The sequence below is a fragment of the Euphorbia lathyris genome, chromosome 9 (assembly GCF_963576675.1).
Source record: "Euphorbia lathyris chromosome 9, ddEupLath1.1, whole genome shotgun sequence".
In the NCBI taxonomy this organism is placed as follows: domain Eukaryota; kingdom Viridiplantae; phylum Streptophyta; class Magnoliopsida; order Malpighiales; family Euphorbiaceae; genus Euphorbia; species Euphorbia lathyris.
Genome location: NC_088918.1, coordinates 63,459,422 through 63,486,301, shown reverse-complemented (window position 1 = coordinate 63,486,301; position 26,880 = coordinate 63,459,422). Strand labels below are relative to the sequence as shown.

Genomic DNA, 26,880 nt, shown 5'->3' with positions numbered 1-26,880 from the left:
CAATACCTATTTTATTTATTTTCTTCAATATGTCTCCTACTTCAATAAACAACTATTGTGTGAAACTTTAAATCTATTCGTACAAAAAAATGCATAAAAATATAAAAAAAATTCAATCCATATGAGTTTGATAAATAATTTATACTAAAAAAGAATAAAAATATACAAAATATTTATTTAGTCATTTTGAAAAAAAAAAGATAAATAAAAAAAAATAAAACATAGATAAGATATCGAGAGATGGGGAACAACAAAATTAAGAATAAAATAACTACTACATATTAAAAAAAAATCGAATAATTACCTTCTAAAACATAACGGTTTCCTATAATTTTTGACACATTTATTTTTCTCGATTTCAGTTGTCTATCCCTCTTCTGTTTCCATCAGATTTCTTCAATTGGAGATATCAAAGTCTAAATTCTCTCAATTCTTGGAAAAAATGCTAGTAATACGGTTTATTAATGGAAATCGCTCTGAATCTCTTAATGAAGTAAAAACAAAATTATAAGACTATATTATTTGAAGTAAGAACAAAATTATAAGATTAAGAACAAAACTAATACATAATCAAAATTAAAGGTCGATGAGTTAAATTTTCGATGACCAATGAATGTAATAATGTAATACTATATATCATGCTTTATATATATGTTTATTTGTGACTTTTAGATATCCTCCTTTTTGTATCTTTTTATTTTCATGTAACTCTTACTTTAAAAAAAAAAATTGCGCACAATGCCCTTACATTATAAAGAAGAATGAAAAATACCCACCCCACCTGGATGTGATTCGAACCCATAACCTCCCTAGTCATAGGTATCATCTCAACCACTAGGCTAAGAGTTTCACCACTAACTCTTAGTTTCTTTTATTACTTAGTAATTGACAATAAATAATGTGTTAATATAGTACTAATGATATAGAGATAATTAAAACTCATTAACTAATTTATTCTTTTTGCTCCTACGATGACAACTAATCCAAAAAGCCTCTAAAACATTTCTTGTAATTTATGTTTGCTTCCGCTATTATATATAGTATAGATATTAATAGTTTAGCCTTGTTAATGGGGTGATAATCTCATATCCATTGGGTCCCGTTTTATTAGGATTGGGAAATTCTTAATATCCATTATTATCCTTATTTCTGGGAATGGACTAGTGACGATAATAGCTATCACTGCTCCATGGGGATCTCCAATCCGTTACCGCTAGGATTACTCATTGATATATCCATTAAAATGTAATATTGATATTGAACCAAAAAAATGTAATATTGATATTAAAAATATTTTAGATTTTAGATTATATATTAATAAGAGATATGGTGCAAAAATACCTCTAACGTTTACATTCAGTATCAATTTTACTCCTAACGTTTAAAATTGTACAGTTTTACCTCTAATGTTGATAGCTAAGAACAATTTTACCTCTAACATCGACTAATTGGCTCAATTTCAGACATCGCTATAAAAAAAACATATATTTTACTTCTTATTCTGCACCAGTTGCATATCAGTTGGTTTTAAAAAAAAGATTTCATATTTTTTTACGATTTAATAATAGAATTGTAGATTAATATTTTTAAATCTGGTAAAATATTTGAATTTTTTTTGTCAAACTCATACAAAATACAATATTTTCTTTTAATTTTTTATACGTATAATCATATGTTACTAATTAGTGATAAAATGACGCACATGTGAAGTGTAGATGACAAGGCCGAGAAGGCAGTTTGATGAATTATTTCTCAAATTGGCCAACTCATCAACGTTAAGGGTAAACTTACTCTTGGATGGGGCCGTTAAGAGGAAAATTACATCATATTAGACGTTAGGGGTAAAATTGCTCATAACTCTAAACTTTAAGGGTATTTTTGTACATTATCCCTATTAATAATCAACAGAATTTGCAAAAAAAAAAAAAAAAAAATAAAAATAAAAAAAAAAAAATAAAAAAAAAAATAAAAAAAAAAAAAAAAAAAAAAAAAAAAAAAAAAACTAACTCTAAAATGCAATTATAAAATGTATCCTATAATCTCTAGAATCCACTTTGTATAGAATTACAATTTGACTTCTTGTGTTTCGATTGAATTCTATATAATCAAAACTTCCTCATTTCTAATCCCTGCAGTAGTAAAATTTCATTTCCAATCAGAATTATTCCTATTTAATTCAAACTTATAAATTGGATAATTCACAATTATATTTATATATTACTTTATGTTTTTTTATTTGTTTATTTGGATGTCTTAGGGTAAATTAACATGGCCAACTTTGCACTCCTAGCCTCTAAATTTCAATGAACGCTTCAAAATGACCGTTAACGGCCTCAAAATAAAAAAATTCGAAGAATTAATGATATTCTAAAGAAATTTAATTCTTAAAAATTTTAATTTTAAGGTCATTTAGGTGTTGTTTGAAGGAGAATGAAAATGGATGTCTAGAGAGAGAAATCTTCAAAAATGGTGATTTTGAAAAATAAAAATGTGGTTTCATGATAAATGTCATTACGAACAACTTTAATTCTTGAATATTTTCAATTTGACGTCATTAAGGGTTATTTTGAAAAGTTAATTAAAGGTTAGTGGTGGTCATGGATATAACAAAGTGTAAAGTTCAGTGGTGTTTATGTTATATTTTGAAATTTAATGGTCATACCGTGAAAAATAATAAAATTCAGTGGCCATGGATGTATTTTACCCGGATGTTTTATTTATAAAAAAAGTATTAATGGAATAATATGTCAAAGTTTCCAATGATATTTTGTTATTAGTTAAGAATGATTTATTTTTTTAAATTAAATTGTATTCAGTAAATTGTATACATTTGAAATTAATTTAGACAAATTTATATGGGTGTTGTTAAACCCAGTCCCATTTTCCCACCCCTAGTCCCGTGAAAGGACGAAAATGCCCTTTCATGGGTTTTGGGAGGGGAATTTCTATTTTTTTTGTCAATCCGACACGCGGGCGTGTGGGCATCACGCCTCACCTCGCGGTCGGGCGTATAGATATCACGCCTCACTGTGTGGTCGGGCGTGATAGCCTCACCGCGTGGTCGGGCATGTGGCTGTCACGTCCGACCACGCGGTGAGGCGTGAGGCTATCACGCCCGACCACACGGTGAGGCGTGATATCCACACGCCCGCGTGTCGGATTGGCAAAAAAAATAGCTTTTTTATCCCGTAAATAGTTCGTTAAACCCGTAAATAGGCCGTTAAACCCGTAAATAGTCCGTTAAACCCGTAAATATGTCGTTAAACCCGTAACTACAGAATTGTACTTAAAACCAAAAAATAATATAAGTTAATTAATAAATATTATTAATCACAACATATAAAACTAATATAATCTAGTCCAAGCCTCTCTCCTTTCAGCGTATAGATTCTCCAAGTGACGAACACTCTGATGACAAAATAATCGCCATTGGGTGGCAATGGGAGGCACTGGAAACGCAGGATGTAAATAAAGACGTATGTAGTGACGATAACTCCCCAAATGACAAATCACAATCTCTCGCTCTGGTGGTCTTCCATCGTCCAAACGCATCGGCAATATAGTGCAACATCCTAATTGTTGTGTAGTAAAGAGGAAAATTACTGCGTTCAATACAGATGCAGCAGCAAATAAGTCATCCGGACTCACCATCCAGTGGGACTCACCACAACCCGCTCCTGCCCATTTAATACGTGTGAGGGCAGCATCAAATCCGTTCCCGTACACTGGCGCATACAGATCACGGTTTGCCCGCATCTCATTCTCTATGAGCACTCTCATCAGCTTCCACTCCTCTTGGTTATAAATGATGGCATCGGCTAAAACACGAAATCCACAGTTACCATCTACTACAACATCATGGAATCCAGTAATAAATGGTACGATGAGACCTTGAACCCGATGTAAATGGTGGTAACTGGCGATATCCGCATCAAATCCGACTGAAAATATTAATATATGAAATTTATCAATAAAAATATATTTACTTTAACTTCAACATATATATAAATGAAATAAAATATACCCGACATCTAGCTGTTATGCACAGATGAGGATGAAGAACGGCCTCGACTATGACTACTCCTCGAACCTGAGGACCGTGCTCGACCTCGTGGTGACTGACTGTACTCCCATGCACTTGGATTTCGTTTTGTTGATGAATTTCCCTTTGGTCTACCCCTAACAGTGTCTTTGACCTCAGGTTCTTTAAAGCCACTTTGTTCCGGGTTTATCTGATCATGAATCATCATCGATATGCTACGCACCATTGAAGGATCTAATTTTTCAACCTTTTCCACAAGAGATTGAAAAAATCGGTGATCCTCAGACCCGTCAGCATATACTGGAGCAGTAACTAGTATGTCACTCAACCCTTCAAACGCAAGAGATCTCCAAAAAAGATGGATGCGGTCAACACGGACCGATTCATTTGTGTCAATATATGTTTTAAGCTCACATGCACACGGAATGCCATGAGTCATGGGCAACACGCATCCGCATTCACTTACCACATCCATACTCAATCTCTGCATACGCTTGAGCTCATCATTTAGTACAGCCAAGCAGTAATGTGAAACGTATAAGTCGAGATACGCGAAAGGTTCTCCACAGTGATTCACCGCAGATCTTCTTCTCGAGTCCTCGAGTGAGTATCTGATTATATACAATGAAGGATTACAAAACTAATGTATTAAATTTTAAAAGATTAAAGCAAATAACAGAATAAATGTCTTACTTGATCGCCTCGATATGAGCCTCAATGTCCTTGTGCACCTTCGCCCACACTGTATCAAGTGCACCAGTAGATGAATTCAACCACTGGTTCAACTGTGCATGTGAACTCTCCACTCGACAGGTTGTGGTGTTTCCTAAGTGCAACACCTTGTTCGTCCATGCTCGACAAAACTTCTCTTTATGCACTAGCCACGTGGTCTCCACGTACTGAATCACACCAGGCCAGTTGCCAGTAGTATTCTTCATGGCTACCACTGCCGCCTGATATTCAGCTTCTGTCGGGGCTTCAATTATACGTTTCCATTTGGAATTCTTAAAAAATTCACCAAACTTCTTCATTCCACTCAACTTGCCAACTCTATCCTCCACATCTTTATTAATATGCCATGTGCACAATAAATGATGAGAATGAGGAAATACCTCACGAACCGACCGCATCAGTCCTAACTCCCGGTCTGTAGTAATGGTTGTCGGATGCACATCAGGTTGGAGCAAAAGCTTCAATTTTTGTAACACCCACATGTAACTACCCTCGGTTTCATCCTTCATAATTGCATAGGCGATCAAGAAGTTTTTGTTTGAAGGCGTCATTCCAATGATTTCAAAGAATGGCATCTTATACTTGTTTGTTTTATATGTTGAATGCATACCAACAAACAAGTAATAAGATCGGAACAGTGTGATCGATGTTGGATGTGCCATAAATAAGTGAGTCACGACATTGCTGCCCGGCACCGCTTGCGTCCAATGTATATAGTCCTTATCTATAGCAAGCCGATAAAACTGACCGATTACATCCCGACCCTCAAAGCTCTCAGTCCTGATTTTCTCCCTGTAGTTATAGATATATCTTTGTGTCGGGCAATCATCCGGATGTTTTTCTTTGATTGCAACAAAAATAGCACAAGGCTTAGCTTGAGCTGAACTCATTTCACGAACAAGTTTTTTGGAAGCCGGGCTTAGTCCGCTCATCTGTCTGTAGCCCTGACGATATACAACCAATTGATGACAGTGTTGTCCTCTATCTCCAGGAATCCCATTCACCACCCAACCGCCCAATTCAGCGATTTCCATAACCTTTATCTGGAATTTGCAACCACAGTACTTTGTTTTTGTATTCTTCCGTAGTATAACATCCATATCCACATCCTTTTTCCTTTTATAATTCTTAACACCACGAGCACATTTAACCAATATCCACTTTGACTTGCGCCCCGTCTTGTGCGACGTTGTGGTTAACTCAAACCTGATCCCAATTGCCGTCTGTTTTGTCCAGTTAACAGCTTCATGATATGTTTGAAATGTTTGTTTGGGAAAAAACTGCGAGCTGTAATCTATGCCGTTTCCGTCAAATTCTTCCCACGAAACCTCCTGTAAATGATTAATAACGAATATTACATTCCAAAACGTGATATTTCTACAGCGTTTCGGTGTCTAAACCCGAAAAACAACCACAAATATGCTCGGGCGTGTGAGCATCACGCCCCACCACATGGTGGGGCGTATGAGCATCACGCCTCACCACATGGTGGGGCGTATGAGTATCACGCCTCACCTCATGGCGAGGCGTATGAGCATCACGCCTCACCACATGGTGGGGCGTATGAGTATCACGCCTCACCTCATGGTGGGACGTGATACTCATACGCCCCACCATGTGGTGAGGCGTGATGCCTACACGCCCGAGTGCCGAACCAGATTTTTTTTTTCCAATTCAAATTACAGAAATGCAAGGAAGTTAAAGCGGAAAAATACCTCGAATTCAGACGTAGCGTCACTCCCGTCTACTCTCGGTGATAACGGATTGTCTTCCATCAAACGTGTTGTCTTTGATTCGGATGAAAATGTATTTGGGAGACTTTGAGAGAGTTTTGGAGGGATTCAAATTTTCCGTTTTTGTTCAAAGGGCGGTTAGGTCTTTTTCGGGGGCTGGAAGTGTGAATATGGGGCTGGGTTTAGTAACCCACATTTATATTCATGGAGCTGGTATATTTATGGGGATCCGAAACAAATTTATTTTCATTTTTCTCAGGGATGGGGAATCGAATCCCTATTGCAAATGAGAATGTTCGCCGTCCCCAACCCCTATTGACAAGCCTAAATAGAATACACTTAAGGCTCATTTGGTTCGCGGAATAGAGGGGGAATAGAATAGCCTATTCCTAAAGAATAGCTATTCCCACCTTTGGTTGATTTTTTTTATGGAATAGCTATTCCATGGAATCCCTATTCCTTGATTTCATGGAATAGCTATTCTTCAATTTAGGTTAGGAATAGCCTATTCCTAATATTATATTTTTGTAATTTATAAAATTATCCTCCATTAAATCCTCAATCTTCTCTCTAATCACTTTCCCAAATCTTATAAATTTTGGTCAATCCATAATTTATATCATATAAAACGTGAAAAATGGAAAAATGGAAAAATGACGAAAACGTTAAAAAATGTAAAAATACGAAAAATATGAAACACGAAAAATGTGAAAATGTTATAAACACGAGAATATGCAAAAAATAAAAAACGCGAAGAACATGAAAACGTGAACAAATGCGAAAAACACGAAGACGAAAAAAAAAGCAAACACACGAAAAACACAAAATAGGAATAGCGCGAAAAAGTGACAAAACACGAAATATTAAAAAACGTGAAAAACATGAAAATGCGAAAAACGCAAATAAAACACGAAAACGTTAAAAACACAAAAATATGAAAAAATACGAAAAACATGGAAAAACGTGAATAACACGAAAAAGTAACAAAATACGAAAAATACAAAAACGCGAAAAAAAACAAAAAGGGGAAAAACCGAAAAACTGAAAAACTGAAACGTGAAAAATCGAAAAAATGCAAAATAAAACACAATAACATGACAAAACGTGAAAAATACGAAAACGTGAACAAACGGAAAAAACAAGAAAACTTGGGAAACACGAAAAAACATAAAAAAAAAACGTTATAAACGCATTTTTCGTGTTTTTAACACTTTTTCATGTTTTCGTGTTTTTCGATTTTTTCACGTTTTTCATTTTTTTTTTCACATTTTCATGTTTTCCACTTTTTTCATGTTTTTGTGTTTTTTACGGTTTGCACATTTTTTGTGTTTTTTCATATTTTGCGTGTGTGTGTTTTTTTTTTGTGTGTGTTAACACGTTTATATGTTTTTGCGTTTTCACCCTTTTCCACATTTATCTCATTTTTTTCTTTTGTTTTTGTGTTTTTAATGTTTTTTTTGCGCTTTTATATTTTGTTTTTTTACCTCTCTTTTTTCGTGTTTTTACAATTTTTCCGTTTTCATGTTCTTATTGTTTTTTCGTTTTTAATGTATTTTTCGGGTTTTTTTCGTCGTTCGTGTTTCCCATTTTTTTATTTTTTATATATTTTTAAAAATAATATATATTAAATATTTGAACAATTTATAGTAAAAAATTAAAATTTTAAAAGAAATAAGAAATTACATTTGAGGATAATATTGTCTTTTTAATAAAAAAAATATCTATTTCATTCTACCTTATTCCACCAACCAAACATAGGAATAGTAATTCCTAAGAATTTCTATTCCATTCTTTGCTATTCTATTCCTTTGGAATAACCATTCTATTCCATTCCATTCTATTCCGCGAACCAAACGGCACCTTAAGTTAGTAAGTGGGTTTGTTTCTTTTGTGTGTGGGCTGTTAAATCTTAATTTTAGATTTTGGCCCATTACTAATTAAAAAAAAAGGTCAAATACATGAATATCATAATTAAATACAAAATTATAATTAAGTCATATCGTCAAACTTAATTCTTAATATGCTATTATTCTCTATACATTATGATTTTACATTATAATTTAAAAAATCTGGACTCCAATTCATAAATTACAAACCCTAAAAAATATATTCTAGACTTATAATTTATAAATTCTAATTTTATTAGTTTGACATAATCCAAAATTATTACTTGATATAGTTATAAATAGTTTTTAGAATAGGAATTTCTGTTAATTTTTCCTAAAAAAAATGCAAAATGAAAAGGAGTAGTTTGGTCTTTTCTTTTTTTTTGGTTTATATCCAAACCAAACCGAACTGAAAACCGAAATTCTGAAATATCAAAACTGAACCGTATTGAATTACAATTTGATTCAATTTTTTCGGTTCGATTTTATTAGTTTTTTTGTTCGGTTTTGCTCACCCCTAATTTAAAGGTAACTTTATAAATGGGATGCTAGAGAGGATTGTCCTCAAACTAAAAAAACGACAACATTGGTCGTTGTTGATAACATTATCTCTGGTATCTCTTATGGTCGATGGTTCGAAATCGGACAACTCGGGGAAAAAGAATTTCAACAGATAACGCGATGGATCTCTATGACATAGATTTGCATACAGGAGTGTTTCAAAAATTATAATAAAAGCTATAAGCACTTTTTGCTTATAGTGGCATGGAGAGAATCATAATATTCTAGGCCTAATACATCCCAACCATCCAAATTATCCAAAAACTGTAACTGACCTCTGAACTTCAAAACGTTACAACCAACCCCTCAACTTGATTATTTGGAACAAATAACTCCTCAACTTGTTTATTTAAAAAAGGCTTAATACATCATTTCCTCCTGAACTTGCATAAAATGTTCAGTTAGCCTCCTGAATTTGTGTAAAATATAATCAATTAATCATTCGGTTGTAAAAAAGTAAGTCAAATATTATACGTGCTTTAGAATGTTATTACATTCTTCACAAAATAGATTAAAACATGTTAAAAAAGAATTTCTTACTTATTCAACTATAAAACATTTTCTTCTCTAATATTATAATCGCACACCCCGATCTTGGTCGTTTTACTTTTTTAAGATGTGTGCAACATATCTTCCGCATTTAACTGACTTTTTTACAAATGAGTGATTAATTGATTATATTTTATGCAAGTTCAGGAAGCTAACTGAACATTTTATGCAAGTTCAGGGAGCTATCGAGACACTTTGAAAGATCAGTGGGCCAATCAACCATTTCAGACAAGTTCAGGGGGCAGATGATGTATTAAGCCTTTAAAAAAATAACCCCTAAATCTAAAAAAACATCCGATATAATATTACATCATAAATAAAAGATTTCCAAAACATCAGTCACTACATCTAACTAATCTACTAATGCATTAAATATAAAAAAAAAAAAAAAAAACTTTCAAAATCACAAATATTAACTCACTTGAGGATTATTTGTTTCAAATAAGTAAACTGACAAGATTGGTTGTAACATTTTAAAATTCAAAGGATCAAATTCAAAGGATCAATTGCTGGATATCTTGAGAGGACAGAGATGTATTAAGCTTAATATTTTGAATGCTTAATTATTATCATAACACAGTGATTACTCCTCGAAGGTGAAGTGATGTTAAAACGTATTGGACCCATTACTATGAAACAAAATTTCGTGCTAAAACTAAGAGGTTAATATCAGAAGACAGCCATATGGAATTTTATCTACCACAAAATTCTATAATCCAAAATTCCAACTCAAATACCTCCCCCTCTCTACCATTTATTATTTATAACCCAGTTAAACCAACTGGAACCATTTTCATGAATACAATTTCCGGCAAAAAAAAAAATTATACATATTTTTCAACACACAAAAAAAAAGTATACCATCGGACCTAAACATCGTAGTCGAAGAAATTTAAAAACAAAAAAAACAAAATAGGCTACAAACAAAACTTACAACAACTCATGCCATGGTGAGCAAGATGGCCTTCAAAATGTCCATCGGAGCCTCTTTGCATGCATGGTATGGTATGGCTACTTTTCAAAAATACACATCTTACATCTGTCTTTTTTTTTCTTCTCCATTTCAAGCCATTACAACAAATCCATAAGAGGTGGCTGATCAGACTTTGCTCTGCTGTGGGTAGGCCTTGTTGTAGACGTGCCTCCTCTTCCTCTTCCTCTGCCCCTTCCCACAGCAGTTAATGGGGGTGGAGCAAGTTTAAGTGCAGCCACTTCGTTTTTGCTCGAACCAAATATAGATCCAATATCTGTTGATTTCCTTTCGTTATAAGAACCCGAAGTCGGCATGCCCAGATTCTGTTTCGAGTAACCAAAAGAATTCTGACCATTTAGACTGCTACTATTCAAGCTACCCAAATTCATAGCAGAAGTCCCTTGAGTTGGTTTCAATGGCTCAAATGAATTTTCGTTGTTGAAAGCCCAACTATTATTTCCACTACTCTGGAAGTTCAAACCGGTGGGTGTGCTTGTATTTGAACTACTACTGACATTCGGTACCAATGATCCTATATTGCCATTGGTACTTCCACTGGATCTTGGAGGCCAATTAGCAAAAGGATCAATCTCATCAAAGCTGGGAGAGCACGATGCTCCTGTATTTGGTTGCTTATCAACATCAGCTAACTGAGGGATTGGGCCTGAAGATGAACGAGGAGGCCATTCTATGTCCACTGGACTGCATGCTTTAGCTGTTTGCTGACCAGATACAGCAGAAATTGAGGAAGATTCTGATGGCAAAGCAGTTGGTTGAATTGGCTGGCTGCTCCCTTTGTTTTGAGTAGATTGTGGTTTACTTGTAGAAGGTTGTTTCCTAGCAGGAGGTCCTTTTGAGACGGTACCCCAATCTTCATCCCACGAAGGGCTACTATTTGTTGCAGGAGCAACTGTTCCACTTGCTTTGCTAGGGGGTTGAGAAGGAAGCCCATTAGGAAAAGATGACGGCTTTACCTCTGGAATTCCGGAATTCGTAACTGCAACTCCTCTTTTTTCTTCTATCATCCTAGAAGAAGACCAAACCATGTCAAAAAAATAAAGCACCTGATGGACCGATGTTGAAATCAGGTAAAGTTACTAACAGAAAAAATCGAGATAACAGATAAAGTGTAAGTTTTGGCCTTCAATTTTGGCTCATGGAATCAATTTTCCCCAACATGAACTTTGGGTACCAATTTGGCCTTTCAACTTGGTATTTTTGGTCAAATAAATCCTAAGTGACACGAGTCAGCATAAAAACTGACACAAGTTAACAAGCCACAACTCATACTTGCACACGTCATTTTGAATAGATTTAACCAAAAATGCCAAGTTGTAGGACCAAATTGACATCCAGAGTTAAATTTGAGGCAAATTGATCTTGTGAGTCAAGTTGAAGAGCCAAATCATTATCGTTATATATATATATATATACAACACAGGATCAGTGATTTAACTATTAATTGGCTACAAACAGACAGGAAGAAACTATGAAGATACACAGTATTGTAGTACCTAAGAATGTCCTTCACGAAGAGCATATATTTGGCAAAGTGCTGAACATTTAACTGTTGGGCAGTGAGAAGAGGCATGAGAAGTGGAAGGACATGCTCTGCCACAAACTCTACGCCATACTGTCGATAATTAGAGCAAAAAGGAAACAGCCATAAGATTCTTCTGGTCAGCATGAGAAGGATGAGAAATAAAGCACTAAGACCACATCTGTCGCCATAACTATACCTGCTTGAAAATTGAATTTGCGACCCCGAGGGTGCAGATAAGAGTGGGAGCAGAACGATCAACAGCTGTACACCGTTGAATTGTGTGCAAGATTTCTAGAACGGCATGTTTATCAAGTGCATGAACAAGTTCACTTAAGCATAACAAAGCATTCACTCTTACCTAGCATTACAAATAAATAGTTAGCTTATGTTATATATCTGTAATGTAGCTGAGAAAGCACCAGATACATTTACATGTCTTCATCGGAAAAAGCAGTTTAATGGTATAAATTGTTAAATGCACTTAAATTAACAAAGAAAACAGCACAATAAGACATCAATGAGAAATAAATACAGTAACAAACATACCGCAGCGATGGTTGTTTTAAGTGCTAAGCCATGAACACGTGGTAAAATTGCTTGCTTCACTAGCTGCAATAAATTTAAAAGATAAAGAAAAAATATTAGTGAGTTAACAAAATATTAGAATTAGGCATTTCCACAGTATAACATGCCAACACACAAAATACTGACCACTTTATACTACTCTCCCTTATATTATTATTGTTACCAAAGCAACGCATGAGCAACAGCATTATGAAAGGAACACAACTGTGCAGATAGTGTCAAACAAAGGGGTAAAATGCTATACTATACCTCAATTATCAAATGTTCAACCATAAATATTTATAATAGTATGCCTAACGCAGTTACCAAAAATTTATTTGGGTTACATAAAAGCTCCTCAACAACAACAACAACAACAACAAAGCCTTAGTCCCGAAATGATTCGGGGTCGGCTAACATGAACCATCATATAAAACCGTGAAAATCAAGTCGTGTCAGCGACACAGATTCGCTCCCTCCACTCCGTCCTATCCACTACCATATTTTCCTCAATTCCCAATAAACTCATATCACTCTCGATCACCCTCCTCCAAGTTTGCTTAGGTCTTCCCCTACCCCTCACCACTACATCCCTTTGCCACTCTTCGGTTCTCCTAACCGGCGCATCAAGCGCTCTACGTCTCACATGGCCAAACCACCTTAGTCGGTTTTCTCTCATTTTATTCTCAATAGATGTGACCCCTACTTTTGTCCTAATTATTTCATTACGCACCCGGTCCTTTCTCGTGTGACCACACATCCATCTCAACATACGCATCTCCGCCACCGACATCTTATGGATGTGGCAGTGTTTCACTGCCCAACACTCCGTACCATATAACAATGCTGGTCTAATTGCCGTCCGGTAGAATTTTCCCTTCAATCTATTAGGCATGCCGGGATCACAAAGGAAACCCGTAGCACTCTTCCACTTCGACCAACCAGCTTTAATCCTATGAGCAACATCTCCATCTACTTCTCCATCCGTTTGGATAATAGATCCTAAATACCGGAAGCAATCCGAGGCCTGAACAACTCTCCCATCTAGGGTGATTGTCCCTGCCTCCCTACTCCTACGGCCGCTAAACTTACACTCCAAATATTCTGTCTTACTTCGACTCAACTTAAAGCCTCTAGATTCTAGAGTTTGCCTCCATAGTTCCAACTTCATCTCCACTCCTTCTTTCGTCTCATCAACCAACACAATATCATCTGCAAACAGAAGTGCTAAACCTAATTTTCCTTGTCTACATTACTGCCAGTCCCTTAAATCCTCAGTTCCATGTGTTGCAGGACAATTCAGTTAACTTGAGACACAGTGGTATGGAGAGTTTTAAAGTTAAACCTACAGAAAGCTCCTGAACATAAAGCATCATGACCACTCACTTTCAGATTTTGGAAAACTCTGACAGCAGCTTTGGGGACGTGGGAGGTCTCACATTCAAAAACTAGCTTCCTCAATTCTCAATTACAAAAAAAAAAAGGTTCTGCCGAGCACAGTTCAATTGTCTTCATATTATTCCATTCTCTCAGCAGTGTCCATGACACAGTATTTGGTGATATCCTTGTCGCCCAGAAATGTTGAATCATATACAGTACACATTTAAATTTTTAATCTATATGGGCCACATTGCATAGTTATTAAAGGCGCGCCTCGGCTAAGGCTCCATCCTTAGCGCCTCTGGAGCCCAAAGGCGGGCGCGGTCAGTCAGGCGCGCGCCTTAGTGCGCCTTGGTGCGCCTTAAGCCAGACACAAGGCGTGCGCCTTAGCGCGCCTCAGCTACCTTGGGGTATTTTAGGGTTGAGGGTGTTTAGGGTTTTGAGGGTATTTTAGGATTAGGGTATTTTAGGGTTTTTTAAGTTCAGAAAATAAAAGAAAAGCATGGATAGACAAAGATCCACATATCGCAACAGTTAACTCATGCCTTAGTAGTTAACTAGAACTTAACTCATGCATTTTATGGTTTTATTATTGTTATTTGACTATTTGTGACTAGTATTATGAATTTATGATATTTTTTTTTGTCTGCGCCTCGAGTCGCTCGGGCGCGCGCCTTAAGTTGCGCCTTGCGCCAAGGCTCCAGGACCCCCCTTGCGCCTTAGTGCGCCTTTAATAACTATGCCACATTGGTTTCCCTCCTCTTTACATACCCTGACCTTTTAAGATACTCCTTTATGTCATCCAACACATAAACATGTCCTCAACTTAAACAAAACATATAATACAAACTTGTCAGCATATTCTTGGTCCCCTAAAAGTAACTAAAAGCATAGGAACCCAAACGTGTATATATATAGTCTCAGAAGAACAATAGTAATTACTATTTCAGAAACACACATGCAGGCAGTTATTTTATTGCTTATGGGAGCATCTACCTGAAATTACAAAATTTTGGATTATGATTATCAAAAATCTATAATTGGGTATAAGGAAACAGCTATCAGTAAAAGAATTTCAACAGCACCAAATGATTCGAAAAAACCAGCTCATGAAACTGGAAAATATGCATATATACGGATATATAAAAGTAGGAATACATGTGAGTGCAGATAAAGTCATAAATTTGGAAATCACCTGAACATCAAGTTGCTTGGCAAGGGATATAGATTTTTTAAGAGCTTCCTCTTGAATGCGTGGATCATTTTCATCATAGGCTCGAACGACCAAAGGCAGGATATGAGATATCAAGTTCTCCCGACTAGTCTATAACAGTTAGACAAGAGACTATTAGTACTAAAAATCAAGGTGTCACAGTATTATAAAGCAATAAAGGAGGGTTCAGACACGCATAAGGAAAAGTAACAAAATATAGCTTCTATAAAATTTTGCATTTCACTTGATGAAAAAGAAAGGGAACCAAGTTCCCAGATAGATAAGAAATTTTGAAATACTATGAAAGAAAAATTTGTCAATTCCACATTACTGTATCTCCCACAGTGCCTGTAAAGCTTTCCAGCTTAAGAACAATAAAATAATAGGTTGCTCGTAGACTCATAATACAACCTATGGATGTGAACCCAAACTTTTCGCTATTATAGAATGGATCCCTAATTGAAAGATGGTATATCTCAATAAGAATCCAATCTGGTAATACATCATCACATGGACAGAAATGGAGTTCTTGAAATAATTTGAAAAAAGAAAATTTTCATATCTTAATTTTCAATGAACACTCAAAACATCCGCATCCAGTGCAATCTACGGTTAGGGCTTGAATTAGGGACCATGCTCCCAAATATCCCTAGTATTTTACATTATGGACAGCCTGCTGGGCCCCAAAACCCAAAATAGTGACCAACTTCATGAATATATTAATTCCCAGCCTAGTTAAGAATTGTGAAAATAGATACATGCATCCATATAGTAGATTGTGTTTCCCTCTGATAATTTTCCACATCACTTTTCGCGTTCCATAACACAGATGTAATGACATTGATTTAATGTTACAATTCATTTTGATATACTATCATTTTATTGTCCATGAAGAAAACCTGTATATAATTTACCTAGTGTGTCGAATGGCACTGCACTACTACTACTACTACTACAACAACAACAACAAAGCCTTAGTGCCGAAATGATTCGGGGTCGGCTAACATGAACCGTGAAATCAAGTCGTGTCCGCTACATAAATTCTCTCCCTCCATTCCATCCTATCCACTGTCATATTTTCATCAATCCCCAATAAACTTATGTCACTCTCAATCACCCTCTTCCAAGTTTGCTTAGGCCTTCCCCTACCCCTCACCATTGCATCCCTTTGCCACTCTTCAATCCATCAAGCGCTCTTCGTCTTACATGGCCAAACCACCTTAGTCAATTTTCCCTCATTTTATTCTCAATAGATGTAACTCCTACTCTCGTCCTAATTATTTCGTTACGAGACAAAAAAAAATTACCAGAGAGAACATCTTTACATACCTTGTGGATAATGAGTTCAGCATGCTTCACAAGCAGCAGTAGTGTCTCGCCTGCAGCAGTACTTAGGACAGGAATAAGAGCTGGAAGTGTTGATAGCTCAAAATCAATTCTATCCTGCAACAGCAACAGAATTTAAAACACACTTTTTGTCCAATATAAGCTAATGCAGTTCATAAAAGGTGGAAGTTTATATACTTGTGCACATACAGAAACACAAATGAACAGGGAGTAACACAGCAGCAAAATAAGTTATCCAGTCCTCTCAGAGAATTGATCGAATTTCCCTGATCCAAAAGCTAAAGAATGTTTAAACCACTTGCTTACACCAACAAAGCCCAAATTAACCTGTGATTTACATACAGCTACACAATAGCACATATTTGACAATAAACAAAAAAAAAGTTCAAAACAGGATAGGAAAGACGAACTTCATATCTAATATGACGAAATGGTCATATACCTTCTGTATATACTGAGTTCAGTTTGCATTTTGTAATCTATATAAATCACAGGAATTCCCTTCACTTCCAAATGTTAACAGTACAATATCACCCTTCTATATATTTCGTGCAGTTGGCATTCTATAAATCACAGCAATCCCCTTCACTTGCAAATGCTTAAAGTAACAATAACCCCCTTGCAAGCCCTCTCCCTCTCAACCACACCCCTTAATAATTATACCAAAAATGGAAAAAACAAACATAAAGGACAAAAGGAAAGAAAATAACCTCCAAAAATTATTTCATTAATTTAAATTTCTATTCTAGTAAATAAATGTAACAAAGATATCTCTTTTTATCAGTTTTCTAGCTCAGAAGGCTCACACTACTGCAAGCTCATGATATAATGAAGAAAATAAAAGTGAATCTTGTGCAGAAGAGGTAAAATAGAAGACCTTTTAGCATTCACTTGTAACATGTTCCTATTAAGAAGTTGAACATCAAGCAATGAAAATAAATAGCATTCAGGATTGGAAGAAATAGCACGTCTGCTTGATGACCTCATGAAGACCATTCAACAACTATTATGATTCTTCAACACCACTGAATAAATTAAACTCACTAGTTAATGAACTAATGAACTGGAAAAATAAATTAATTCCATCAAAAATAGTAAGAATAATATCACAAACATAAAACAGCTATAAGATAACAATGATGAAAGAACCTGTACCTGAGATTCTGCTATAGTAAGAACCATAGGAAGAATCATTGGTTGCATCACCATGTTCCTAAGTTCTGCACATAATGGTGGAAGAACCTGCAAGAAAAATCTAGTTTACCATATTTGTCCTTTTCGCTCATCATGACTAGAGAAAAGCAGATGACAAAAATTAATAAATGTTTCCTGCCATGCTAAATGTAGCAACAGCTTGGAGAATGGAGAGGAACTGAACCAAAGACCATCAGATATAAATTAGAAATGGACAAAATCCTATGGCCTGATTTTTTTTCATTGTACAACAAAACATCATTGAAAGCATAGCTTGATAAAACAAAACAACCAGGCAAATAAATTGTGGTCAATGAAAATTATTAACATAAAATGACACCACGTCAATGAGAAAGAAAAAGACAAACCTTGTACCGCAAGACACGGGAATCAAACTCTTTCCACATGTCCGATAAGGCTTTTAAGAACTCAGATTTCTGCATATTATCTCTTTCCTGCAATAAAAATTAAAACATTGAAGTCATACACCATAACTCTTATTTTCTTCCTTCTCCCTTGAAATGTCTTCAAGCAACATGTCTCAATTAATCCCAAAAGCATGAATTAGTTGAAGATTAATGCAAAAGCATACAAGCATGTGGTCCAGGAAACGAAGAGCACGCAACCTAGTGTCATTCCGAAAAAATGGAGAACCTGCAAAAAAGAAATAGATCTTGAAAACTATTGTAATGATGGACAGGAAATGATTCAAGTTAAGATAATGCAAACTAGTACCACTTCTGTCAAAAGCCATAAAAATTGTTATAGGACATTCAAGCATCTCTTTGGTAACAAAATAATAGCCATTTCAAAATCTGCTAATGTGAAAGTTACCTCAAATTGATAAGAATTATTGAACATTGGATAATAGCATTGTTCTATGTGAAATGAAAATGTATTACAAATCCAGCATTTCGTTAATCGTAATCACTAGTAGTACCAGGACTAAATCCATATACATAAACCAAGTACAGAAAGAAGATATCCGCAAGCAATCAAAAAATAGTTCACATTATTTTTGTCACAACTATGTCATGTATTTCAAAAAATTCTCAGCAGAGCACATTGGGTAGAGAAGAGTCAACTTGGAACCCTGGAAGTTCAAAAAGCACTGAATGGAATTATGGAATACATTAGCTTAATCATTCGTGTTTTTTTTCCAAATGCCTAGCTTCCTCCATGTGTGAAGAAAAAATGGGAATAAAACATGTGAATAATTTATCATACACAACATTCAGTTTTCCTGCTTCATAAACTTCAGTCTAAACGAGAGTTTGTTCTTGTTCTCCTAAACACAGTTACTAACACGAGCTTTCTAACTTTATTTGGATCCTTAATACATATAATCAGAATAAACACCTTCCAATTCAACCCTATTTCTTCATTTTCCCCTTCTTATTCAACAAATGTCAATTCTCTTCCATTTGCAGCACATCATACGAAAACCTATCTAACATTGCTTTTGTTTTATTCATGTCTGTAACAGGATGAATATATATTATTAACCAACGCCTATATATTGGTTGAATTGATATATCATCGTCTGAAGGCTCTCACTATACCTGTAAAATCCATTGCTGTCGGTCGAAAAGACTCATTTCCAGAGATCATCCTCTGCAAGTCAGGAACCAATTCTGGAGGAATAGAAGAGAATGCTTCACTAGATAAGTAATTCAGAGTATTCATGTACTGCAGAGAGAAACAAAAATGAACAATTTTCTAGTTAACAACAGAGTAAAGATGTGAACTTCTTGATAAAAAAGGAAGTAGTTGCACAAAATGTCTCAGCTTCACGTGAAGTAGTATTAACATCAGTTGCCCCTCAACTTTGAAATCACTCTAAAAAAAAAAAAAAAGGGCGGCCCGGTCGCATTACGCGTCCCCGCTGAGCAAGGGTCCGGGGAGGGGTCCCACCACAAGGGTGTATTGGGGGCAAGCCTTCCCTTGCCAATTTAATTGGCAAGAGGCCGCTCCTAAGACTCGAACCCGTGACCTCTGGTCACACGGCAACAACGTTTTACCGTTGCGCCAAGGCTCGCCCTCTTTGAAATCACTCTAATATAACCAAAATACGATGACATTGGACAAGCCGAAAAAAGTAAAATTTCCCAGGATTACATGCAGCAAATACATTTTCAAACTATAAATAAACCATAAAGTTATCAATTCAGGGGTGGCAATTTAGGAGGTTTTGAACTTGCAGAGAATTAAGGACTAGTCTGTGAATGTGATACTGATATTCAACTTATGTCAGATGTAGGCCACAGTTCAACTATGATTCGAGTTCATTCAAAAGTCAGCCAGCAGAAGTACTTATAGGTAATCACAACCTATGGCATTCTGTCATCAACAGTTTACTTCAGCAGGTAAAAGAAAAATTAAGGATTACAATTGTGCGTCAGTAGTTTCAGTTCAATCAGTCAGAGATGGCAAGTGATGGTTTGTCTCACAAAGGGCCATTGTGCAGCCCAAGTCTTGACAGAAAGAAAATCATAGATGTTAAGAATACAGTTAAGTTTCTGCAGACGACCTGTGCCATTTTTCACCTTTCCTTTCATTCTGCATATGTACTTGAAAACTCTCCACTTCATGAGTAATTAAGCATATTTTTTTCCAGTCAATGCATATGTAGTATCTACGTTACCCCTTGGCTTTTCCTAAACCCATTCTGACCTACATATACGAAAGCTTGACATTCTTTTCAGAAACTAATAATACTATCGAATTAAAATACCCTTGTGGATAATATTTTGGATAAAGCATCAAGTTGAAGAAAATTCTTCTACAGATTATACAATCACGATACTCCAAACAATCTTCTCCATTATCAGAAATAGAAGCTCATTTGTTCAATATGTAATATAAAGATGAGATTTGACTTTAAGCATACCATTTTGACATTGTTCTGGCAGTCAAACAAAGGCTTGTGAGCAATCAAGTGGTAAGCAAGACATCCAAAGCTGAAAATATCAGAAGAACATCCAGCTGAAGGTGATTTGTTTCGAACAAGCTCAGGGGCAGTGTAATTCAGAGAAGGCTGAAGAGGCAGTATAGAATCTTCAACATCATATTCCTGGATTATTCAGATAGACAATAAACAATAAGTAAAAAGTAGCAAGCACAATGCATACTTCATCCATCTATGCAATGAAACTGAATGGGCCATGAATAAAGCTCCATAAAAAGGCTATCACATTCAAACGCGACAGGAACTTTTCGTTAGTTGTTAAAGGTGTGCCTCATTCAAGGCTCAAGTTAGTGAGCCTTGATTGCAGAAAGTGAGGCCCTGTTTAAAAGGCTCTCGCTTCGTGTGCATTGCCTGGGCCTCGGAACCTGAATCAAGGGGCGCCTCTGTGTTTTCACTAAGGTTTTTCTTTTTTTCTTTTTTTACTGTTTTGTGTAAAACAAATGTTTGACTAATCTCAACCGCTAATCTAATTTAAATAAGATTAATCTTAACCCTTGATCTAAATAAGAATATCAATACACATAACTGTAAATATAGAAAGACTAGACAGGAATTAAGAGTAGTCACGTAAAGAATATAAAGTGACAATGAATGGTTATTAGTTTAGTAGCATTAGTTAAGTACTTAGGTTAAGACGTTAAGTATATGTTAATGTCTCTATGAAGTATGAAATTAACTTGGTGTTTTGACATTTATAATTTAGTATTATGTTCTTATGTGGTTTTGTTTTGTTTGTGTGGTCATAAGTGTGTTTTTTTGGTTTATGGTTTAACTAGAAAAAGAGTATATTTTTTTTATTTTCTGCACCTCGTGTTCCTCAGGCCTGCGCCTTGAGCCTAGGCTCCAGGAGCCCTTAGCGCCTTAGTGCGCCTTGCTATTTAACAACTATGGGAATAAATAACAAAATAAAATAAAAAGAAACCTAGCTTGTACAAAGTGGAACTTAGAAGGAAGAAGAAAAGATGATTTCCATACTCATTGTAATACGAACTAATTTGAAAGTACACAGATAGAGACATATCAAGCTCCAAAAAGTTATTCAAAGAGAAAAATCATCAATTAAAGGCAACGCGTTTAAGGAAAAGACAAGTTATCATTTGGCATGTTCAACATAAACCTTCCAAAGCATTTAATGATTACATTTCAGTATGTCAAAGAACCAATTGAACTAAGAGCTTAAGCTGTAGTTAAAGGCCCAATGGGGCTTGATTGAAGCATGGACAACACAGCCATATGTTGAAATTAAGTCAACAAATGGGGCCAGGATCCGAACCCTGATCACTTGGTCAAAGAGACTCTGGTACCATGTCATGGAACCAATTGAACTAAAAGCTTAAGCTAATAGTTGAAGGCCTAATTCATATTAATATCGGACACAATAGAAGAGGCAAAGCAATGCTCATGGGGATCATTTTTCTAATAAGTAATATATTTGATGTTAGGTTTTAACACTAATTATTTGCTGCATTTTGATTTGAAATTTTTCTATTCATAATACATTGAAACCTATTGGCCAACTAGTTCAATTATTTATCAATCTGGAAACAATAAGAGAGATAATACAAAGAAAGTAATATATGGTCCTATGCAACCATGAATTCAAAATTGATGAACAAGGACGATCAACATTAGTATTGCCTAGACAGCATGTTCTTATATAACCTCTTGCTTCTTCTTTCTTTTTTCCCCTTTTGGGTCTCTGAAACATATCTTTAGTCATTTTCCTAAGCAAATAACATAACTCCCCCTTCAATTAAAAAATATTCTCTCAAAAAAGGTTATACACCCCCCCCCCCCCAAAAAAAAAAAAAAAAAAAAAAAAAAAAAAATGCAAAAGGACCTTTTCAAGGAACAAACAGAGAAAAAGAAAAAGAGAATCCTACGAATCTCCATCAGAGCATTTTATTCCTTTTTATTGGTTTAAAATGAAGTAAAAAAGGATGCGTGCAAAGAAGAGGAGTGTGAGGAAATAGAATCAAAATTATTGTTTTTCAGATCAGACTGATTAAAACTGAACTCACAGCATAATGAAAGGCCTGAGAACTAGGCAAGTCACTTGAAGCCTGATCAGAGGGGATCGCAAAACCGAATCCACCAAGCTTCCATGCTCCACTTGAAGTGATTAGGACATTCTGCAACATAAACTTGTGATAAGCTTTGTGAAACCCAAAAATCATATAAGCGACTGGTTCCCAACCGTAACATTAAAACTCAAGAAAAGAAAATAAATGTAAAGTGCAATATGTGTACAATCTAATAATGAAGTAAAATGAAGCTCGTATACTACACCAATGGTAGCCTAAGGTAAGACAGTATCCCTCAAAGAACTGGATAAGAGCTCAAGCACAAACCCGCGGAGCCTCCAAATCATGCACCAAAGGCACCCCATGAACATCCATTTCTTAATGGTCATATCTGTATGCCACTGGATGTTTTTACTTTATGGCTTTCAAAATGTATTAGAGTAAGTTAATGCCTTATTTTCAATCATTAATTGCTGCTACTTGGTACAGAGAACAGTTTAGTCTATCCCCCACATTTTTTCTTCATTTGTATGCCATTTTCTTCTTCTATAATCTCTTTCTTGTTTTCCTCTCTCAAATTGTTCTCTGTATCTCGTTTTCCAAGCCGATTTAAAGTTAAAAACATGCATCTGACCCATCTTTGGACATGATCAGTTGCTCATCTTCATGTTTTTCATCCTTCATTATCTGTTATCTTCTTTTCTAATATCCCAAGTTTCTCTTGCTTCCCTGTTAGATAGTTTGGAAACTCATACCCAAATTTTTGTCAAGGAAAAACTGAATTATGCTATCCCTGGTGGCAGCATGTGACTGATTTAATTTTTTTTGTAGTCAGCATTCTTGATGCTCATGAACTAGGTAAAATGAATCTCAGTAGATGCCTTCCTTAAAATGTCTATGTAGCTTGAGTAGGCTTGAAATTTTCTCAATTGTGATCTGTCTTGACATTAACCTATATTTATCTAGCACTTACTTTAGACTCATTTGATCCCATGGCTTCTGTTAAACAAACATTTGCATTTATCTTTGTCATAAGTCAAAAGAGTAAATCCCATAGCATATGTTTGAGTTGCTTTTTGCATTTAAGTTTTAGGGTAAATAATTTATTACTCTCTAGGTGTGTGCATATTGCACTAGTCAGTCCTGTTTTTAAAAATACATTATGAAGTCCCTAGGATTTGTTGTTATCAACCCTTTAGTCTATCCATCCATATTTTGTTAGTCAATGTTTTTTATGGTCAACAGCTAAAACATTGTAGAGTATGTGATAAATTTGTCCTTGTACTATAAGACACCCTTACACCCATATAATTAATAATCATGAGTTGAATTACAAACTATTGATCCTCATTAGTTGAACAATTATGCTACATGCATGGAAACTGTATAATATATATCATATTTTTCTCAAATACAATAACCACTTCAGATTCACTAAATAAAATTATGGAGAGATAAATAAAATAAAAAATAAGGCAAGGAATTTTCTGTGTATGGGTGTCTTATTGTACAAGGGAAATTTGCCACACTCTAAATGCTTTTACATTTTGACCATAAAAAAGCATTAACTCATAGAATATTGGATGGAATGACTAAAACGTTAATGAAAACAACCTGCATTGTTATGGAGAAAGTCTAAAGACATACCTCAGGTGATATAGCCCGATGAATAAGATGTGCATTGTTATGGAGAAAGTCTAAAGACTCGGCAATTTGGAGTAAACCATGTTTCACTTCCAACAAACCCATTTCCTACACAGACAGACAGAGAGCTCTATCAGATAAAATACAAATACATATGTTGACGGAAAAGGTAAACTGATCTATTCAAGATGATAGCTCATATTGGCAAAGACAAATTATGAACTCATTAATCTAGTAACATTAAGATATAAGTTCAATATCAAAGACGATATCTAATTGACAAATAAAAATGATCTAGAACCATGTAACCAAGAGGTAACCTTGTTCAACCAAATTTAACGGACTGCAATCTCCATATTTTAGAACAGAACACCAGTAAACTCGTTATAGGAGCTAGGCTATCTAGTAAGATATTTAATAAAATAATAACCATGCAATGGCAGTGTGGACTACAAATATTCCTCCCTCCACAGCTCAACTTACATAAGTTTCAAGCTCTACACTCCTCCAAAAGACATTAAAAACGCATCACCACCACTAGATGGGTGTTAGAACAAATACTATTTAAACCTAATATGCTTTCACAGAAATTTAAAAAGAGAGAAACTCAAATATTATGTACACCTTCCTAGCACCAGAAGGAAACATGCTATATGTAGGCTAAGTGATGAACCACAAAGAGAAAACAAAATCAACAGTGATTCACTGGATACTAAGTAAAATATATCTAATGTAACCATTCACATTAAGAGGATCGCAAAAGAATAAAGTGGACTTAATTCAGCCCGACATCCATTAATTTCACAAAGCATCTAAATGAAATTATTATTCACCAGAATACGTAAATCTAAATTCAGGAAACCATCCACCGAAAATGAAGCACGCAACTGACTACTACTTACCATTCCCTTGAGTTCCCTAGGCACCTTCGATATATTGTCAACGTTCCCAAGCGCATTAGCCACCGACGCAAAAAGTGGTTCCGTGACCATCGCCATCGCATTTTTGTTCTCATCCAGCGCCTGCACAACGTGCACAACTCCCGGGTGGCGCAGCCTCACAAGGCGCGTAGCATCAGCCCGAATCACATCCAGAAAAGCGTCTTCTGCTGCCTTAGATAGTCCAGCCCGGACGCGCGCCTCTGCCAAGGCCTTCTTGTCCAGCACCCAAACACACACGGTAGGGTACTGGTGAGCGCGCGTAGACTCACGTGCCGCCTTACCAGAATACAATTTCCAAGCGAGAGCAGGCCCAGCGGAGCCGATCTGGTCGAGAAGCTCATAGTCTTGCAATGGCTTGGGACCTGTTACTTCCTGTACAGTAGTTTGCACGGTCTTCTCGATCACCGCTGCCGTCTTGGCAAGCGCTTGTGTTAGGGTTTTCATGTTGAGAGACATTTTTGCTGCTGATTTTACACACTATGGATTCGATTCGACCAAATTATAAAACAATCAATTTGTGCAGGTATGTACAATTTTGTGGCATATGTAGAGATTAATCGGGCGGGAAGAGGAAGAAAACAGAATGTGGCGGGGGTCGTGATAGTGGCGGAGGAAACCGGAGTCGTCCTTAGATCAACAAGTTTCAAGTTTGGTTCCGCTTTCCCTTTCCTTCCACCTCTCCCATCTCTCTCTCTTACTAGTCTCTGTAAATTCTCTATTTTTCTTTTTTTCTTTTTATGAATAACTCTTATTTATTTTTATCTAGGATAGTTACCAAAACGGACTTATTATTGTTTTTTTTGGAAAGTATCCATTTAGACCCCACCTACTAATATAGTTTTAATGTTTAAAAAATAATATTAATTTAGACATTGATAACAGATTGGACACGTCATTCGTATTACTTTATTAAGTTTCGATTTCTCTCACCACGTACAATTGACAGAACTTAATGGAGTAAAATTAATGGCGTGTCTCGTTCCATTATCGAGACCTATATTGATACATTTTTAAAACGTTAAGGCTATATCACTGCTATTTTATACATGAAATCTAAATTTATACTTTTCAAAAAATTATAGACCTATTTTGGTAGCTTATCTTTTTTTATTTTAAATTAACTCGTATTTATTATTGGTATTTATATATATTTTATATAGAGTAAATTACAAAACTGATATGTTTATATAAGTTAACTTTTCGAAAATGTAAAGTTTTTTTATACAATAAGTTTCTAAAAAGTTTATAATGTAAGTCTCGTCCTAATAAGTTAAATCACTAGAAAAAATAAATTTCGAAATTGTATAAAATTATTCCGCAGTTGTCTCCATATAAATTATGTTCCGCACAAAACATGTTAAGTAATAATATATGCTAAGAGTATTTTGGAAAAGTTAAGTTTAAAAATATTTAATTTAATAAGAAATATTGTAATGGTCTAAATATATAAACCCGCATCTGAATTTGACTGGTTTTATAATTAACCCATTATTGTATTAGTTTAAACTTCTCCCCCAAAAATGTATGTGATTTGAACGAATATATATATATATATTGTTATAATATTATAAATTAGGTGCAAGCTA

The 26,880-nt window shown here is 35.3% G+C and overlaps 1 protein-coding gene across 1 annotated transcript; it reads right to left on the bottom strand.

The window, feature by feature from the left end:
* Nucleotides 1-10,218: 10,218 nt before the first annotated feature.
* On the bottom strand, nt 10,219-26,021 carry LOC136205427 (SCY1-like protein 2 B). The gene is made up of 14 exons (XM_065996015.1): nt 25,256-26,021; nt 24,357-24,461; nt 22,707-22,817; nt 20,608-20,790; nt 19,280-19,406; nt 18,310-18,371; nt 18,086-18,172; nt 17,679-17,765; nt 16,506-16,619; nt 15,159-15,287; nt 12,566-12,628; nt 12,216-12,377; nt 11,991-12,109; nt 10,219-11,502 (listed from the first exon to the last, which is right to left on the bottom strand). The coding sequence occupies exons 1-14, from the start codon at nt 25,748-25,750 to the stop codon at nt 10,575-10,577; spliced, it is 2,772 nt and encodes a 923-aa protein (XP_065852087.1). The 5' UTR covers nt 25,751-26,021; the 3' UTR covers nt 10,219-10,574.
* Nucleotides 26,022-26,880: the final 859 nt, after the last annotated feature.